Source organism: Harpia harpyja, chromosome 19, assembly GCF_026419915.1.
Source record: "Harpia harpyja isolate bHarHar1 chromosome 19, bHarHar1 primary haplotype, whole genome shotgun sequence".
NCBI classification, from domain to species: Eukaryota; Metazoa; Chordata; class Aves; order Accipitriformes; family Accipitridae; genus Harpia; species Harpia harpyja.
Window position 1 is genome coordinate 20,933,619 of NC_068958.1, and position 19,406 is coordinate 20,953,024.

Here is a 19,406-nt window from a genome sequence, read left to right on the forward strand (position 1 = left end):
AGCATCGCGGCCACCCCTGACCAGCCCGGGCTGGGCTATCCCAGGCTCTGCTGCTGTATTTTTCACAAACTTTGTGGAGGTTTTGGTTTCATTGCACTGCAGGGAGGAAGATTTGGGCCACTCAAAAGTTTTGCACGATGCGTTACTAATTTCCACCCCATTTTAACCCAGTGAAGAACATGCAAAAGGGAAATAAATCAGTGCAGCTTATGACAGTTCTGCTGGAAAATATCTCGGTGCCTTTACCCCATCCTGCGCCTTTTGGGGAGTAACTTCAGGAGTGATATCTGCTCCCTTGGGTAGAGCTGCTGCTGGCCCGGCCATGCCCCTGGGGAGCTCCTCATGGCTGGGTGCTGCTTGTGCATGGCTGAGAAGTGCGTGGGCTCCTCCAGCACAAGGAAAGTTGGCAGGGTCCAAGGCATCAACTTTTGGAAAATTTTCTGCTGCTTGGAAGCCCTCCCGCCCTCCCTTCCTCCCACTCCATGTCCACCTGCTCCAGGACCACATGTCCCAAGCTGGAACCGCTCCAGCCCCGAACAAGAGCCCTTGGTCTGCCCAGTCCCACCAGCTCGGCGCTGGCGGGGAGGGAGGCTGGGGAGGTGCGGGGGGCACGGCTGGCCATGCTGGGCCCCGGCTCGCATCAGTAAATGCCCCAGCCGCTTCGATGGGTCAGTAAAAAATATGAGTAGGGGATGCAGTGGCTGAGTCTGCCTCAACAAAGCATTTATACAAGTGCACTGGAGCACATGGCTGAAGTGGCTGATAGCATTAGGGGCATTGCTGAAACAGCCTCGTCCCCTTCGCCTCCAAGCACCCTGCCAGCACCTTGGACCCCAAATGGCTCTGCAGCTGCTTTTAGCTCAAATGTGTTGTTTTTCAAGGGGAAAGCTACTGCGAACATTGTACTGGAGGGAAGCTCCCTTCCCTGCCTTCTTGTCCCACTCCTGCTTGCAGCCCTTCAGCTGAAGAATGCAAATTGGGAGATGGATCTGAAATATTTGAAATTCTGCCTCTCCATAATTTAATGCTCCATTACCACCCAGGCCTGCTCGAGGCATGTGACCATTATAAAAGATGCAGTCTGGTGGCTGCAGAGGCCGGGCAGCCTCCCCTCCATGTACCCCTGGGTGTCTTATCAGAGAGGAACAAGATAATGTGGCTCATCATTAAAGCCGACTGGAAGAGCCCTGCGAGCACCCACTAGCCCGAGCCAAAATCTGCTGGCCCGAGTTATTATTTTTTAATTCTGCCTGGTGAAGGCAGCTTGTGGCAGTTCATTGTCTGTTGGGAGGAAAGAGGATAAGATTATAAATTAAATATAGCAAAGAGAATTAAAAGAACGTGGGGCAGCAGCAAGCCCAGTGGGGGTATTTGATCCTCTTTGCCCATGCAAAATGGGGTTATCATAAGCTGGGGTGAGCCAGAGTCTTAACAGAAGGAAGAGAAGATGTAGAAGCAGGTAGATAGAAATACCTGACGGCATTGCCAGCAGCATGCAGCAGCTTCTGTCACCGCCATGGTGCTGGGGCTGCCACCTTCCCCTGCTGCCACCAGGGCCTTCACCGCTACCGGGCGAGAGCCAGAAATCTAAACTCTTTGGACTTAAGTCAACCTGTCCGATTCAGCGGCGCTGGCAGGGCCGAGCGTGGCCAGGTAACTCGGTGGTGGGATGCCAGGGCCAGGCGTGCCAGCAGACCCCGTATGGCAGCACTGCAGGGAGGGAGCGGGGGCATTTCCCAGCAGAGACGAGGCTTTTCATGCCACTGTACTCAGCACCCGTTGCAGCAATAGTCACCTAGCGTGGCTCTTGCCTGGGTGCCCGGATGGGTGTGGGTTTGCAGTGAGCAGCCCTCATCCTCCGTAGTCTTCCTCCCTTGTTCTGGCTGGGTGTTGATAGCACAGCACGGCTCCGGTCTGCAGCCTTGTTCAGAGCCTGGAACACCACTTGTTTGAAAAAGCTGAGCTAGGTGATGGTGCGGGTTGGACTGCAGCGGACGTGCCGGGGTGCGCAGAGCCGGCAGTCCTGGGCTCGCACGTCTGCTCTGCTCCCCGTGCCGGCTGGCGAGGCCACCGGGGAACCGGTCCTCAGGGCTGGGCAACCCACATCCCTCCTGCCACCACCCCATGGCTGGCAGGGTGCTTTGTCCCCACCGTGTCCCTGCGGGATGCAGAGAGGAGAAGCAGAAACTGAGGACCGCGCAGAGCTGGGACAAAACCTGCAGGGCAGGGCGAGCGTGGCTGCGAGGATGAGGTGTGCGTGCAAGGGTGTGCAAGCTCCCAGCTGGGCGGGAGGGTGTCCTCCCCCAGGCAGCCCCTCTGGTTCACCTGGCAAAAGTGAGCTGATGTGGGAAGGGTTTAGAAAACCCTCTGCCCTCTCCCAGGGTGGTGGCCCTGCCTGCCTGCCCACGAGGGCGCAGGGGAATGCCAAAGCCTGGCTTATCTTTTGTCTGGAACAATAGAGGGCTTGGCCCTATTGTTCTACCTTGCACGCCCAGCCGGAAAGCCAGTCCCCTGGGACGGGGGCTTGCACACGAGTGTGCCTGTCTGCAAGAGGGGATTTATGGGCAGGGTTGGCAGGGCCATCCTCGCCAGTCTGTGCTGCGTGGCTCTGTGTGGGTGCTGCTGCCCGTGGGCAGCTCTGCAGGTGAATTCCCGAGTGGGAGAGGTGGCTGCTCGAGACCTTTTCTGTTCATTTTTCTTGCCGTGGCACAGGGATTTCAGGAGCTGGAGGGTTAATTTGGGGGAGGTCCCCAGGGCTACACCTGGGCAGGACCCATCCGTACCTGTGCAGGCTGCAGCATGGGCAGAGGCAGAGCACTATTTGCCTTTCTTGGAGGCTCTCGGGCTGTGATTTGGATCTCCAGGTGCAACGCTGGCCTTTGGGCTTCCCGTGCCCAGTCCATCCTGCTGCATTGCTTCAGGTCTGTGGAACCATCCTGGGAACTGGGTTGGGGAACACACATTTTTGTGTGCGTGCGTGTGTGTTTTCAAGTAAAGCTGGTACGGGGGACTGGGGACTGGCCGTGGCTCTTGGTGTAAGTGACACAGCCCAGGGGAACACGCAGCAGGAGCCCTGCGAGTGCTTGAAGCCAGCTCTGCCCGTGAACGCCTCGGGCTGCAAACCACAGCCCCATGGTCCCTTACAGCCCTCCTCCTTCCTTCATTTAGGGGGGGCAAAGCAAGGCTGACCCGTCCCCGCGGGGGTCCCAACGCCAGCAGCTGCCCAGCCCCGGCAGCCACGTGTGACTTTGCCAGGGTGGCATGAAATGCCTCCGGTCCCTCTTGTCCTCACCTTGCTGTCCGAGACCCGCTCCACGGCACACGAGTGGTGAGCAGCACAGCGGGGTATGCGTGCCTGCCCGCGTGTTCCTGCCCGCGTGTGCCTGCCTGCACAGGCAAAGCAACTGTGCCTGCCCACAGCTCCGCTAAGCCATGCACGGGAGCACGCCGGGACACGGCACGTGGAGGCAGGAGCTGCCAAAGCCCCTCGCTGGAGGGAACAGGCTCGGGGACCCCAGGGGAAATCGGGATAGGGGAGGGGGAGACAGGTGCCACCGGGCACAAAGAGCCCCTTGTGCGCTGGTGTGTGCTGCGGGACGCAGGGAGCCCCGGGCTGGCTGGGGGCGGTTGGATACCCCCTTGTAAATGGGGAGGGCTGGCGGCTTCTTGCTGGAGCGCCTTTGCCCTTGTCTGTGCTGTGTTTTTGTTGTGCAATGAAAACTGTCCCAGAGGGCCAGTAAACCCAAATTTCTCTGCTCACCCGGAGGAGAGGAGCCGGGCCGGGAGACACGGCATGACCAGGTTTTCATGGGGTTTAGTTCCTTTGAAGCAAGAGGGGAGAGAAGGGGTGAAGCGTGAACCAGCCTTGCGGGATGGTCGTGGTTTGGAGGGTGGCTGCCGCTGGATCCCTTGGGTCCTGCAGTGGGATGGGTGGTGGGATGTCCCCCACCCCCCAGAGCCCAGGGTCTCTCCCTGAGCTGAAATAATGATAGCGATAAAAATGGCATGAACCAGACCCCCGCTCCCTTCTGTGATTTCTCTCTTGCAAATGTGAGACCTGCCCAGCTAACAGGACCACCGGCCCCAGGAGGTGATGCCGGTTGCGAGCCCCATTGCTGCTGCTGCAGGATGCTCTGGCTCGCCCGCAGGGTGCAGAGCAACGGGGGGGATGAGCTACCATGGGAGCCTGAATCCGCACCCTAAATCAGGGGTAACACCATGAAAGTGGCCGCAGCTTACACTAATAAGGGGAGAAGTCAGGCCGAAAGCATTTTCCTTGGGGGTCTTCATCCAGACTCAGCCAGCCATGACTTTTCTGAGCCGAAGCACAGCAGGAGCGGAGTCAGGATTGCCATTAGTAAGGGTGTGATGATTTGGAGCAGATGATGGACAGCTACTGGCACCGAGCACCCGTCCTTCAGGCTGCCTTTTCTTTCAGAGGGAGGTTGATGATGGCCCCGATGGCTTGCGGAGCAGCTCCCGTCACGCCAGTAAAAAAAAAATCTGTTGCTGAAATGTCAGGTGGCCCCAGCAGCTGGAGCTCCCCGCTGCCCCAAATTTCGGCAGCAGCTGGGGAGGGCGAAGTGGCTCCGCGGAGCCTTTGTCCCTCCGTGTCCAAGCATGCGACAGCTCGGGCATAAGGACCTGTTTGTTGCGGCTCAGGATCCCGTGCAAAAGGACCCGAAGGTTTCCAGGGTGCTGCAGGGCATGGGGCACTGTGAGCGGAAGCGTGGCCCCGTGATTTTTGGCTGCCACCGTGGGCTTGGGTGCCGTGTGTGAGAGGTACCGGGGCTGGCTCCGAGCATCCTTTTGGTGCTCACGTGTGTCCCTGGCTCACCCGGGGAAACATGAGTGCAAACAAGATGGGATTGCCCCCTGCAAATGGGAGCCCCCCCACAAAGCCTGGGGGCAGCTGGAAAAATAATGACATTAGTGGAAGGTGTAAAATGCCACAAGAAGCTCAACAAGGGTAGGGGGTGACGGACACCGGCCGATGCCATGGGATGCCATTGGGATGGACCGTGGGGCTGTGCCAAAACAGCACCGGGTCCTGCGTGCCGCAAACGTCACCCGTGTGTCCTCCGTGGCACGGTGCGTGGAAAAAGGGTTCGGAAAGTGCTGCCCTCCCTGCAGCCCCAGCCTGGGAGGTGCAGGGCAGATCACTGTCGAGGCGGGTGAGCCCCGTGTCTTTTTTTTTTCTAAGCAGGAGAGGAAAAGGGTCAGATGTCTTCACCTCTCCGTCATGCGATAGGAAAGTATTGTTTACGAAGCAGCCGAGTCAAACGTGCCCTCCACTCTGCCTGGAAACGCTGAGTGAGTGAAATTACACAAAAACGACACCGAGATCTGCCTCCCCGATAAGCCTGAGGGCCGCTTTTGGGTGAGGGGAGGACAGAAACTGTGAAGAAAAGGAGGGAGATGTGCTAACCGCTCTCCCTTGCCGCACCGTGCCGTGCTGGCATCGCCGTGCCGGCATCGCCGTGCCGTCCTGCCGCAGCTGGGTGAGTTATCCTTGTCTTTCACCTCCTGGCTCTGCTGATCTCGTGCTATATGGGGTGGATCTTTCTTTATTTGTTCTGGGTTTGCTGATTTTTTAAACTTCTTTCCCATAATTGATTGTTCGATGCAAAGTGGTTAAATTGGGGAGCGGGGAGGTGGAACGAGCTGATGCCTGTGCTGGGGTAGTGGGATGGGGTTTGGGAGCAGCCCCAAGGACCTCCACCGGGTCCCAGGGACCTGGCAGCTCCTCCGAGCACCCGCCACCCCGGGGACTTTCGGCCGCTGCTGGCATCACTGGGACCATGTGCCTGATCCAGCCACCCCGGGTGCTGTGTGTAAAGGCTCAGCACCCGCGAGCCGGGCAGGTTTTGCTGGCGTTTTTTTGCATCCAGGCAAAGCCTTGCGCAAAGGAGGAAACTTGTTTTAAAAATTATTTCTGATGCAGAAAAAAGGCAAGAAAGAGTAAATACCTGTTCTTCAGAGTTCCTCCCTCCTCATGCATCCCCGGCGTCTTCCCTTGTTAACACGCTGTGATATTTTTGTTTCATTGGCTTGTAATGCAGGGGAAGATAGGAAGGGCAGAGGAGAGGGATGCAATAAGAAGGAGGTCTCTGAAAATATTAAGATTGTGGCATTTGCGCTGTTCCCTGGCACGTTTAGACCTGCAGGGAAGGGGAGTTTCTTCTTTCCACACTTCTCCCTGGCCGTCCCTGCCCACGCTGCTGCTCACACCCGAGCAAAGCGCTTGCCTCTCCTGAGCACCCCCTTCTCCTGCTGCACCCCCCTGGGGCTGTCAGGCCTTTTCTTAAAGATGCTTTCAATCATGTAACCTTCCCTAGACAAGAAACCCATCTGCCTGCAAAGACGGTGCAAGGAGTTTTTTCCTTATTGATACGTCTTATTGAGTGGAAAAAAAAAAACAAACCCATCTTGCAGACTGTCTAGTCTTGAGGCCAGGAAATGGGAATGACCAGTGCGGTCCCCGGCCATCACGTGGGCTGTCGCTGGGATTGTTCCCGTGCCTTCTTCCTCCGGGCTTTGCACGGTTTTAAATAATTCCAGCGCGACGGAGTTTCCTCCACTTCCCTGATGAGATCATTCCCAGCCTAATAAATCTTGTGGCCAGGAAGTTCCACCTGAGGTTCAGTTTAATTTTTCCCCTACTTAAAACCATCCTATCGCTCATCCCAGTAAAGGAAAAATGTGTTTGGATTGTGGCTGTGAAGGTGGTGGACCTCTGCCAGTTTACACCCAGGGAAGGATCCGACCGCCTCTTTGTATTTAATTTCATTATTTGGATAGTTATAAAACTACCAGCTGGTTTTTGTGTGCATCCTAACACAGCCAGGCTCACGGGAGGCAGCATCCCTGGATTTTGGGTTGCGGAGGCACGGCTGGGTGGTGAGGGGGGGGGTCCCAACAAAGCCCTCATGCCGGGGGGCAGCGTGGGGGGGGAGCAGCCGAGTAATCCTTCGTGCCAAGACAGGAAAGGGTTTTGCAGTGATGTGTTCCTCTGCCATCTCATAAGAAACCAGAGCAAGGTGATAAAACCCCCCTCAGAAGCACTGTGAAACCAGAGTTAGCAGTAACCTGGAAATTGTTAGTGAGAGGGGGCATTAGGAGGCTGGGACGTGGCCCAGTTAAAATGTGTACTGGGCTGGATCAAATGGACCCGGGTACCCACAGGGACTATGTTGTGCTTGTCTCATCATTATCACGGGAGGCTTTGTTTTCCCATTCCCACCCGGAGCATCCCACGTGGCTGGGCTCCATCACCGCCTCCTCGGGTCCGGCCGGTCCCTCTGACCTGGGAGGTGGCAGGGGCAGGACGCAAGCCTCGAGGGGGTGAGTTGGATTTTGGCAAGTGGGATTATTCCTCAAGCCTTAGAAAAGCAGGAGCTGAGTCTCTGAGGACAGAGCTGCCCTCTGAGGACTCGATCTGCTGTAGCTTAGTGCTTGCACAAGCCATCGGCCAGTGCCCTTAGACAACCTACTCCCAAAAGAGCTGGGATCTCCTGGTGTACATAGGTGATGGAGGACATATAGCCATCCTGTTAAGCAACCCACATTCTCTTCTTCCCCCTGCCACAGCCTGAGAATTCATCTTTTTCTCCCTGTCTTGCAAATGTTCGCTTAAGTTTTGAATAGCAGGATTGATTTGATTTCCCCCTGAACCTCTAAAGGGCTTCTCTGCTGGCATGCATCAGAGAGATATGCATTTCATTAGCAGTCCTGGATATGGCCTGGAGGCCTTTGAAGAAGGCAGGTTGGGTTTTTTTGGATAGAATTAGTAAACGCTATGCTAGCTGGTTGTAATTGCTTTAGGGTTAAATCTCCCAAGTGCAGTGTGGTAATAGGAGACCTGCATTGCTGCTTTTCATCTTGGTAGATGGAGAATTGATGCTTCCCCCACCGAAGAGCCGTAATGTGGCGGTGCTGAGGCTGTGGCTGTGTGAACTCTTCCGAGGGCGAAGGGGGAGATATCCCCCTGTGGGGGGCACCAAGATGGGGGTCCTACGCCTGGTTGAGGAGGGGACAGAGGGGACCTGGGTGGAAGATGGGGTGCTCGGGGTGGCACATGCAGAGGGGTGACCCCCTGCTCCTTCCTGCGCCGGCCGTTCCCGGGAGTTTCCGTGATGCTGTTGCTCTCACCATAGTGTCACCGCTTTGCTCTGACCCCGTAGTGATGTTTCCGGAGGCCATTATCCTTCGAGGGGAGAGAAATTGCCGTCAGCAAACTGATGGTGAATGGAGGTTGGCAAAGACCAGTCTGTTTTGTGTGGACAGTGGGAAATCCCAGCTCCTGCCAATGCCACAGCTTTTCCCATGGGACCCCCAAGTCTTGCCAGGATGGAGAGGGGCAGCTGGGGTCTGGGGGTGTCTCTGGGATGGTGAAGTAGCCATCAGCTAGTGCTGGGCAGGACATGCCTGGCCAGCTCATGTGGGCATCATCCTGCCCGTGGCAGGTCTTAGCACGCAGGTGCCAGCCTGCTGCCCAGTTCTGCTCTTGCTGGGTGTTTACTGCTGCCCCTCTGCCCCCTGGGGCATTACCCTCCCAAAATCCCCCCCCCCCGCCTGCCAGAGATCTCCCTTCTTGGCGTTGATTTTGCAGCTTTTCCGGCAACCTGAGCTCTCGACAGCCTTCTGGGCAGATGGAGGTTGTGGCTTTCCGTGGGAGCGCCGCTGACAGGTAAGATGTTGAAAACGCGACATTTGAGGATGCGTAAAGCGTTGGCTCGTGCTCCCCCAAATGCAGAGTGTTTCCGTTGCTGCAGCACCCTGGTTTGTGGGGTAGCACAGGTGGGTGCGCGCCTGTGACGCAGCCTCGTGGGGGGAACACGTGTCCCGTAAGCACCGCTGCTCCGAGCGGCTGCTGTCCATCAGGGACACGTGGAGCCGTGGCTCTCATGTGGTGACAGCATTTCTGGGACTGAATACATTCGGTATCCAGATGCCTTCTGGGTTTAAAAACCTGCTTTTTCAGAAGCGGTAAACCCTGAGGTCTTACAATTTCTGCCCCGTTTCACCTACAGCTTGTAGCCAATGTGCTGGCAGTGCCCCTCCATCCGTGGCAGAGCCCACATCCCCCGTGGCCACCTGCTTTCGCCTTCCCAGGGAATAACCCACCATCACGGGATGCTCTGCATCCCTGGGGAGGGATAGCAGCCCAGTGAACTTCCCCCAGCCGGGGCCATTTGCCTCGGCCATCCCTGGCCATCCCTGCCCGGGCACGGCAGAGGAAGCCATCCATTCTTTTATGTGCGAAGGCACGCCAGGCGGAAACGCTTGGAAACAGCCCCAAAAGGACATTCCAAGTCTGGCAGGAAAGCGGCCCGCTTGTCTGGCAGGAGATGGGCTATTGTCTGTCCTGGTGGCCGGCCGGGATTCCTCAGGCCCTTCTTGGAAGTAGAAAACGTCCATGTGTGTCTTATTTTTTCCTCTGCCCTCTCTCTGGAGGGGATGCTGGGAGCTGTGAATGCTGCACGTGGCTGGTGTGTGCACGGCAGTGGTGTCGTGCCGCCTTGGCTCTCGTTGGCATTGCTGTGTTTGCTCATATGGTGTTTTCCCCCCCTGTTTTTGCCCCGTGTGTCTCTCCCTTGGTTGAGTTGGTTACCTGGGCCGCGGTGGCAGGATGTGGCCACAGGGCGAGTGGCTGCGTGCTGCTTGGCATGGGTGGGTTTGTTTTGGGATGACTGGGTACCACGCTGGGCTCCTGAAGGGAAAAGTCTGCCGTAACCCGTGAACTGATAGCTTTCTGCTGTAACTGGGGAGAGAGAGGAAAACAAAAACCCCAAGACCTTCTCCTGCTGCCCCAGTCAACCTGATGGGCAGGTGGGGGCAATGTCAGCCCAAAAATCTGGGCAGCCCAGCTCCTCCAGCCAACTGCTCTCCCCGAGTCCCCTTCTGTGAGAGCCCTTTGCTGTCCCCTGGGGTGGGATCAGCCCCGAGTCGAGGGGCAGGATTAGCCCCGAGGCAGGCGTGCTGCGGCGCGGGGTAGGCGTGTGGGACGATTGCCACATTCGCATCCTCTCCCGGGACCGGCGAAGGTGGCCGTGCCACAAGCGCCGCTGCCCCGAGCCGAGCAGCGCTGCGGCTGTTCCTCGCACCCTGGCAGCGCAGGAGACTTTGTGTGTTTGTGGCTTTCTGGCCTCCTGCACTCTCTGGTATTTTTGCAAAGAGCTTGAGTTTCACGTAACCTCAGTGCCTGCTTCGTCCCTGCCTGAGCCACAGGCAGACACCCCACCACCACCACCACCTTCGGGCAGTCTTGCCTGCCAGCCTCCCTCTCCAGCCGCCCCAGAACCCTTTTCTTAGGACTGCAGGCAGGATCTGCTGCAGGGAAAAAGCCTGGTCCAGCCGGCACCACACCTTTGCCGGGCAGCTTTTTGGCTTTTCTTCCCCTTGCCGCTTTGTGCTGGTGGGGAGATGCCCGCAGCCCCCTTCTCTGGAAAGCCAGAGCCTACAGAAGTGACCGAGAAGGGGTTCTGGGTGCCGGGGGGGGGGGTCTGGGCATCTCGCCGGCGCTCCCCGTGCTGCTGCGGTGCCGGGCAGGGTGGGGGCTTGCTGGCGCCTTGGCCCCCCCGGCTTTTCGAGCTGTTCTGCTGCAACACAAACGGGGCAGATAGGATCGGCTGGCAGGCAGGAAGGGTGGCACGGCCACGGGGAGAATTGCAGGACGTGCCGTTCGGGGGTAGGAATGGAGAAAAGAAAAGCTGTCGCCATCCCGAAAACCTCAGCCCTTGGACTGGCTGGGCTGGAGTTTGGAGGCAAGGTGAGCACATTGATGCCTGCACAGTATGGGCATTTTAGGGCTTCAGTGCTTGTGAGATGAGCCCCCCTCATGCTCCCCAAAATGCTGTGCCGGGGGGAAGCAGCCCCATGGATCTCTGGTCCCTCACCGAGGACTCGTGGCTCCCCAATGGGTCCGGTTTGGTCCTCCAGGCTGGCGCTTCACATCCCAAAGCCATTCCCTCCCTTCCCCTCCGCACTGCATTAAATGGGAAACATTAAAGGCGAAGATCTGTTACATTCCCCGTGCCAAGGCAATTGTTCCCATCCCTATTGTCTGCCACAGGCAGCCCCGGAGCCCAGCACCTGAGCCCGCAGCACAGGGCTGCCGCGGGAACCAGCCCTGTAACAAGATAACAGCGCCGTTTTCTCCTTTTTCTTCTCTCTTTTTTTTTTTTTGTTCGACAAACCGTATAATAAATCCACAATGAGGCCCCTTTCAAACAGACCCCTATTAAAGTACTGGCCCCATTTTAAGAGTAAACTTCCAGTGGCACCGGGAGGTTATGTACAATGGAAATGTGACCTGCAGGAGGAGCGGGACGTTGCTTTTGTACGTGTCTCAAACCGAAGGCATCGCTCTGTGCTGCAGTGTTGCTGCTGCTGCCCCATTGCCTGGGCACCCGGGCAGCCCAGGGCTGGGCAGCATCTTGGCCGCAGGGAGGGCAGACCTGTGGCAGGGATGCACTGAGCAGGTTTGGGGGTTTTTTTTTGCCTTTAAAAATCCAAAAAGGCTGGAAGGAGGGAGCGGCTCTGCACCCACACCTGCAGGTCCGGAGTTAGGAAAGCACGCAGGGCAAGGTGCTGCAGCCGCCGTGCATTCGTGCCTCAGTTTCCCCACCTGTAGCACATCGAAAGCACGGGCTCTGGGGCAGCCTCGCAAGGGCAAATCCTACCTCCGCAGGTCGTTGGAGCCGGCAGAGCCGTGGGCACGGCTTCCCGCTGGCTGCCTGCCACTGCCACGCTGCTGCCAAGCGTGTCCGGTTCCTCCCCGGCCGAGGCGTGTCGAAGGCAGGCGATGGGTTTTCGGGCAGGCGCTGGCCGTACCCGGGTCGCCCTCCTTGCCACCGGGCCGGCCAAGGTGAGCCGGGGGCAGGAAGGGGCGACCCGGGCGGTACCGCAGGATGCAGCAGATACCGGGTGATGCCGACGCCAGGAGGAAACCCGCCGGCCCAGCGAGTGCGATGGTTTGTTCAGCGAAGGGCAAGGGAACTGAGATTAAAAAAAGCCCCGCTAAGATCAGAAAGGCTGGCGCGCACAGTGCCCTATTGTGGAGCTGTCACACTTCCCTTTACTTTATTGCTTTTGTCCAACACCCTATTGTTCCACTTCCTTTTGTCCCCTATTCACAGCCCTGGCTTTTCATTACCCAGCCGGCCTTGTTGTTTTCGTTTCTTTTGTTTGAAGTTCCTGAGAGGAAGGTTTTATTTTCAGCGGTTTGATTAATTCGCAGCTTGAGCTGGGCTTTGTTTGTTATGTAATTGCTGCCCCGAGTCGGGCAGCCCGGCCCGGCCCCCCCCTCCGCCAGCTCGCACCCCCAGCCCTGATTTAGGGGGGTCCTGATGAGCCATCGAGGTGTGGGGAGGCGAGAGGGAGAAGACTGGGCGCGGGTCCCGGTTGTGGGGTGCCAGAGCCCAGGCAGGATGCTCTCCCCATCCCACCACAGCCCCTTCCCACCTTGGCAGCCCCTGTGGTCCTGGAACCCGGAGCCTGGCTCCTGGCAGCGGCCGGTGTAAATCCCTTCCTTAACGGCCTCCTTTTCCCATTATTCCTTCTTGAAAGGCGAGATTTGGGAGGGTAATATTTGTTCCCATTCTTGCTGTGCAGCGTAAGGGTTGGTGGCCCCGAGAAGGCAAATCCCTACGAGCACGGCGGCAGGCGGGCACTGCCCCTTACACACGGCTGATCCCTTTGCAGCAAAGGCACGGTGAGCTCCCGGCGTGCCCAACACTCGCTTGGGGATACGGCCCCTGCAGCCCTGGTACGGCTGGAGGCTGCAGCAGAGCTGGGGCTTTGCAATGGACGTGGCTGTGACACGTTGTTTAGAGCAGATCCCATTGAAAATACCGGCTCTGGCTGTGCTTGGGGTCCTCTGGGGTTATACAGCTCATCCCCCATAACAGCTCACGCTCTCTTCTGCAGTGCCCGGCCGAGCGGCTGGCAGCACCAGAAGTTGGACCGGCACCCGCAGCCATACCGGTGAAGTTGGGGAGAGCCATTCCCCGGGGTCGGCCCCTTGCCCTGGCTGGGGCTTGGCCGGTCCCAGCTCCAAGCTGTGCCGGGGACTCCCGGAGGAGCGATTCTGGTGGCTGTCCCAGCCATTGTTCGGCAGGGCCAGGATTTCCATTTCCCGTCGGAGCGGGAAACCTGCCTGCTGCCCTGCCGGCTTTCTAGGCACGGCTCCTGGGGTGGTGTGGGGGGGGCGGCTTGTAAGCCAAGAGCCGGGGACCCCTGGGGTGCTGGCTTGGGTCCGGCATGGGTCTCTGTTGCGGTGAGCCTGGGGTTGCTCTCTGCCAGGCTGCTGGATGAAGCACGAAGGCACGTGCTCATATTGGCCCTAAATCTCATGCCTCTAGGTCGCTTTCTTTAGGGTTTTGCTTTGTTGCTCCATTCCCTTCACAGCCCAAAGCGTGAAGGGCTTGTTTCCCTGGGGGCTTCTGGCTGTTGAGCCCTAAGTCTGCAAAAACCTGAGCTCAGGAAGCCGGGAACAAGAGCTCAGCTTCTCCAAGCCATGGCAAAAAGCAAGACCATTACCCCTGAAAACCCAGCAGCACGGGGCACCCCAGTATAGGGCCAGGCTGGGAAATGGGGTGCCCATGGCAGGCGGGTGCCCCATGGCTCTGCTGACAGCCCTGCCACCCCGTAGGATGTCCATGAGGAGCCCCGTTTCTCCCCACCTGGAGCTCGATGGAGCGGGCAGCATGGTGAACTGCACCATCAAGACGGAGGAGAAGAAGGAAGGCAGCTATGAGTCCCCACCGGGGGCTGCCCCCAGCACCGAACCCCGTCCCAACGACCCACCGGGACCACCGCCGAGGGAAGGCACCGACCCCCAGGCCCTGCCGCAGGTGGGTCCCATGGCTGGGACAAACACGGGTCCTGCCAGGCTGACAGACCGTTGTGGCCAGCCCCGCTCCGGACCTGGGCTCCATCCCCTGGCAAAGGAGTGGTGGTTGTTTACCCAGGTGGTTATTCCTCATCCCAAGGAAATTAAGCTGAAACCTGAAGCTCCCCATAGGCTTCCTGGCCGTTGCTGATGCTCTCAGGTCAGCCCTGGGATTTGAGGGCTTCGCTTTCAGCGTTGGAGCCCCCTACGGCCACCTCCAGACATGCTCTGTCCCTTCAGCCTCCCCTTTTAATTGCTCTTGGGTTTTCTCTCCCCCTGACCAGCAGCCTCAGCCCTCCCACTCCCTGCACTGCTGCCCCATGGGGACGGGGCTCAGAGGAGCTGGGCAGTCTAAATAAATAATAGAAACCTCCAGCAAACAAATCTTTGTGGCATGAAGAGCAGAGATGCTCTCAAGCCGGGCTGGGGGGAATGTGCCTGGCAGAGTGTGGTCCAGCAGTCAGCTGGGCAGGGCCGGCTCCAAGCATCCCACCCACCCAGCACCTCCTGCCCGGAGACCTGGGGACATCTCCATCCGTGGGAGCGGGTGCCGAGTAACATTGTGTGTGTCGCAGGAGTCCCACTCGCCTGCCGGCGACGCACTGGAGCCCAGGCGCTCTGCCTTTGAGCCGGCTGTCAGCGGCCAGGAGAAGCTGGACTTCAACAGGAATTTGAAGGAGGGTAAGAAAGTCTCTTGGCACCCCCCCTCCTGCTGCCTTCGGGCCCCTCGGTATTTTTCCAAAGCTGCGGGATGGGATGAGCCATCCCGTGCCATGGTGCAGAGCCTCAGGCTGTGCTCACCTGGCTGTCCTCTCCCTCTCCCTGCTCTGCCGACCCCGGTCCCTGCTGGCGTGGACAGTGATGCCAACCATCGAGAAGTTACTGTCCAGTGACTGGAAGGAGCGGCTGCTGGGCCGAACAACTGCTGAGTCCAAGGAAGTGAAAGGTGAGGTCTCCCCCTGACAGCCACCCACCTCCACTGTCCTCCATCCCACACCCTGTGCCTGGGCAGCCTGGGCTGGAAACACGGCGTTTCCCACCTTAGCAGGAGGGGAGATGTGCCTGCAAGTGTGTGTATTTAGTAGGGATTTGTACTTTTTTACCCAAAACATTAATTTGATTTTTTGAGGGGTGAGCATCCCTGATGAAAGCTTGCCCCTGACTGCAGACGGGATGGTTCAGCACATGGGGACCTTTATGCTCCCCACGCATTAGCCATTCCCTGGCCATGCATCACCCACCAGCACCCAATGGTGGTGGTGATGCTGTTCATCCTCCCCAAGCCCCTGACCCGCAGCCCCTTGGTTTCTTCCAGGAACCCAGGAGAGCCTGGCAGAGAAGGAGCTCCAGCTACTTGTCATGATCAACCAGCTGTCCACGCTGCGGGACCAGCTCCTGACGGCCCACTCGGAGCAGAAGAACATGGCCGCGATGCTCTTCGAGAAGCAGCAGCAGCAGATGGAGCTGGCGCGGCAGCAGCAAGAGCAGGTGGGCTCGGGTCCCCGTGGGCAGCCTGCTCGGGGGAAGCATTTGCCAGGGACCATCCATCCCTTCGGGGATCCCTCTGGGATCTGCTGGCCACGGGTGCAGGACCAGGACAGGGTCTCCCTGGGAGTGCTGGGGAGGTGGCTTTGGCGTTGGGGGCAGCGGGACTTCTCTGTCTGCCCAGAGACCCTCCCATTTTCTGCGCCCATCCCAAAGACTCCCTGTCTCGCTCCCTGGTGCTGGAAGGACGAGGGTCAAAGAAGATGGGAACTGCACTCCTTAAAATAATTAAACCACACTGGGTCCTTCCCGACTGTGCTCCCTTTGCTCTTTGAACACCTATTTTTTTCCTCTCCGGTGGCCCATACGGTGCTAAGGGCAGGGGTGACACCCCCTGGCATACCTCGGGGTGGGGGTGACACCGTCCCTCCCAGCCTGTTTCTCTCCCTGTGCCCCTTGAGGAGGCTCAGGGGCAGCTCAGCCACCCCCTGCCTGCCCTCCCCACGGCCCTCGGGACCCTCCACAGCCCCCTTGTCTCCATTTTGCCGGTGTTGGGCAGCTCGTGCCGGGCCACAGCCCTGCCGGGGCCAGCTCGGCGCTGCCATTGATGTCGCTGAGCCCCGCTGTCTCCCTTCTGCCAGATCGCCAAGCAGCAGCAGCAGCTCATCCAGCAGCAGCACAAAATCAACCTGCTGCAGCAACAGATCCAGGTAAAGGCGGGGGACACCTCCCCGTGTCCCCCTTCCCGTGCTGGGTGATTGCAGCCCCCTCGTGTGCCGGGTTCGTGTCCCCTCCCGGGGCCAGGCAAGGGGATGGCACCTGCCTGCAGTGTCCCGCAGTGGTTATCTCGTCTCTCTGCTTCTCTCCCCCTCTTCCCTCCAGCAGGTGAACATGCCCTACGTCATGATTCCCGCCTTCACCCCCAGCCACCAGCCTCTCCCCGTCACTCCCGACTCCCAGTTAGCGCTGCCCATCCAGCCCATCCCCTGCAAACCAGGTGAGCGGGGTGCCCCGGGACTGCCCCAGCCCTGCGGGGTGGCCTTGTCCCCCAACCCCTCTCCCTCTGCTCCCCGCAGTGGATTACCCGGTGCAGCTGCTGCACAGCCCCCCTCCTCCCACGCTGAAGAGACCCGCCGGCTCGGGCCACCTCCAGATGCAGGTACAGCCCCAAAGCATCTCCATCCCCCGGGCTGGGGTGCTGCAGGGGCTTGTGCTTCACCCCCCACCTCCCCTCCGCCGCAGGAGACCTCGCAGCCGCTGAACCTGACAGCCAAACCCAAAGGTTCCGACCTCCCCAGTGCCTCCAGCTCACCCAGTTTGAAGATGAGCAGCTGCCAGTCCCTCACGCCGAGTCACGGGGCCACCAGGGACCTGCAGACCAGCCCATCCAACCTGCCTCTGGGTGGGTTCCCGAGTGCCTTCACCGATGGATGGTCCCATGCCCTTCACTGGCCACCTCGAGAGACAGGGGACATCTCTGCTCCCTGGGGTCCCTCCTCCCTGGGGTGGCCTGGGTGGGCACCTACTGCTCTGTGCCACCCCCTTGGGGCACACAGTTGTGAATCCTGGGGTGGGATGGGGTGCTGCAGGGTGTCGGAGGAGTGGGCGCTGGTGCTGATGGGTGTCCGTGCCGGTGTCCTGCCAGGGTTCCTGGGCGAAGGCGATGCCATCACCAAAGCCATCCAGGACGCGCGGCAGCTGCTGCACGGCCACAGCGGAGCCATGGAGGGATCGCTGAGCAACCCCTACCGCAAGGTGAGGGATGCCTGCCGGGTGGTCACTGTCCCCTTCTCCGACCGCACTGTCAGAGGCCAGAGTAGATTCTCCATCCGTGGGTGGGCTCCCTGGCTTGGAACTGGTTCCTGACTCTCCCCTCTCCTGCAGGACCACGTCGGGATTGATTCTTCCCCGGTGAAGGAGCGGATGGAGGAGACACCTGCCCACCGGCTGGACGAGGCTCTGTTGACCTGTGAGATGGATGGTAAGGACGGCCGAGAGCATTGCGGTGTGACCCCCCCGGCTTGCCCTTCCTCTGGCTCCTGACCTCCGCCGGGTTTCCCTCGTAGGCTCACGGCACTTCCCCGAGTCCAGGAACAACAACCACATCAAGCGGCCCATGAACGCCTTCATGGTGTGGGCGAAGGACGAGAGGAGGAAGATTTTGCAGGCCTTCCCGGACATGCACAACTCCAGCATCAGCAAGATCCTGGGTGAGTGCCGGGGATGGCGGCGGGGGGCTGGGGCAGGACCCCCACTCAGCATTCCCATGGGGGGACCCAAGCTCCATCTGGCTCCTTGCTCCACTCATCCTCAGCCACCCGTGTACGGGTGATGCCCGCCGGGATGATGCTACCCCTGTTGTAGCGTCTCTCATGGGTCTCATCCAGCCAACCTCTCGTACCCCCCTGACAGCAGCATCCTGCTGCGGCTCTCGATCACACCAGCCCCTCCCTGTGTCCATGTCACTATTAAAAGCCAGCGGTGTGGTCACCAGTGAGCCCGTCCGAAGGGCCGGGAGCGAGTGCGCACTGGTGCAATGCAGCCGCACCATGGGTTACCTCCGACACCCGCACCTCGCTCTGCCACGGACCCATTTTAGCAGCTCTGCTTGTTAAAGAAAAAACGAGACAACACCAAGCTTTTCCCTTTGAAGGAGCACATGGGCAGGATCTGCTCTGCTTAAGTCTCATGATCATGGGGGGCCAGGAGTGGCCGCTCTGCGGTGAGCTGCTTGCTGTCATGGTAGTTGTCCATGGCTTTAAATAGCTGGTATGGTTCTGCCCAGGGAGCCGGAGCTGCTCACCGCTTGAGGGGTGCAAATTTAGCAGATGGATGAGTGGTCCAGAGCCAGTATGCACCCAGACCGGGGTTTGGTTCCTGCGTGCTCTCCCGCTCTTGGAAATGTGGATCTGAGCTGGTGCGAGGGGCTGAGCATGTGGGGAAGGAGCCGGTGGAGGACGCCTGGGCACCATGGGCAAGGGGCTTGCGTGCCTCAGTTTACCTGGGCCACCTGGCTCGTGGTGCAGGTGTGGGAGGTGGATCTCCCTGGGGGAGCTGGGCCATGCTAGCAGGTGAAGGACACCCAGGAAAGGGGCACGCGGGGACTCACAGGAGGATTTAGGTGATGGTGGGGCATCTCTGGAGGTCCCCAGCCCAAAGCCCTGCCCAAAGCCCAGCTAACTCCATAGTCCCATCAGGGCTGTGTCCTTTCGACTGTTGAGCATCTCCAAGGATGTTGAGGATCTCCAAGCATCTCCAGCTTGTCCTTCTCTCTCCCAAACCAGACACTGGTCCAGCTGCACCCTCCCAGGTGCTGAGCCAAGGGGATTAATCCCTTCCCTCTGCCAGCCTGGCCCCGAGCCCCTCTCCCAGCCCGGCGGCCTTTGTGCTGAGCCCTGCTTTGCCCTCCTGCCTGGGGTGCTGGCTGTGATGACAATAAAGGTCAGCCAGCGGGGGGATGCGAGTCACACGCCGGCACAGCCTATTTTAGCTGCAGCACCTGCTCGCCATACCTTGGAGAGGATCAAAAGCTGTGGCCCAAGGGGTGCCCGGGGAAGGTCAGGGCTGGGAACCTGTTCCCGGTGTGCCAGGAGGGCTGGCTGCCCTCTGCGGCACGGGGCTCCCACCGGCGCAGCCGCTCTCACCGACTGTGTGCAAATTCAGGTGCTGTTTGTTTGGTATGAGTATTAATTAACTCTTGCGATGGTTATCCCAGCCGGGAGCCGGCGTGGGTTTCATCACAGCAAGCGGGGTGTAAGCATGCCCTGCGGCTCCTCTCTGCACAGGCTCCCGGTGGAAGTCCATGACGAACCAGGAGAAGCAGCCCTACTACGAGGAGCAAGCCCGGCTGAGCCGGCAGCACCTGGAGAAATACCCCGACTATAAGTACAAGCCCCGACCCAAACGCACCTGCATCGTGGAGGGGAAACGGCTGCGCGTGGGCGAGTACAAGGCGCTGATGAGGAACCGGCGGCAGGACGCCAGGCAGGGCTACTTGATAGGGTAACGGGCCCCTTCCTCCCATCCG

At 59.3% G+C, this 19,406-nt stretch overlaps 1 protein-coding gene across 8 annotated transcripts in view; it reads left to right on the forward strand.

The window, feature by feature from the left end:
* The window catches only part of SOX13 (SRY-box transcription factor 13), a 42,735-nt gene that overhangs the window by 21,213 nt on the left and 2,116 nt on the right, over positions 1–19,406 (forward strand). For 3 of the 8 annotated variants that reach the window (XM_052815226.1, XM_052815225.1, XM_052815228.1), the window contains exons 2-13: positions 13,655–13,856; positions 14,470–14,575; positions 14,754–14,840; positions 15,210–15,382; positions 16,021–16,089; positions 16,262–16,376; positions 16,456–16,538; positions 16,622–16,781; positions 17,025–17,134; positions 17,264–17,360; positions 17,446–17,589; positions 19,165–19,381. In XM_052815226.1, the coding sequence (XP_052671186.1) occupies positions 13,656–13,856; positions 14,470–14,575; positions 14,754–14,840; positions 15,210–15,382; positions 16,021–16,089; positions 16,262–16,376; positions 16,456–16,538; positions 16,622–16,781; positions 17,025–17,134; positions 17,264–17,360; positions 17,446–17,589; positions 19,165–19,381 (1,562 nt within the window). In that variant the 5' untranslated portion in view covers position 13,655. Of the gene's footprint in view, positions 1–8,611; positions 8,690–12,615; positions 12,716–13,654; positions 13,857–14,469; positions 14,576–14,753; positions 14,841–15,209; positions 15,383–16,020; positions 16,090–16,261; positions 16,377–16,455; positions 16,539–16,621; positions 16,782–17,024; positions 17,135–17,263; positions 17,361–17,445; positions 17,590–19,164; positions 19,382–19,406 lie in introns of all 8 variants that reach the window. The other 5 variants (XM_052815221.1, XM_052815220.1, XM_052815224.1 and 2 more) reach the window with 4 other exon arrangements.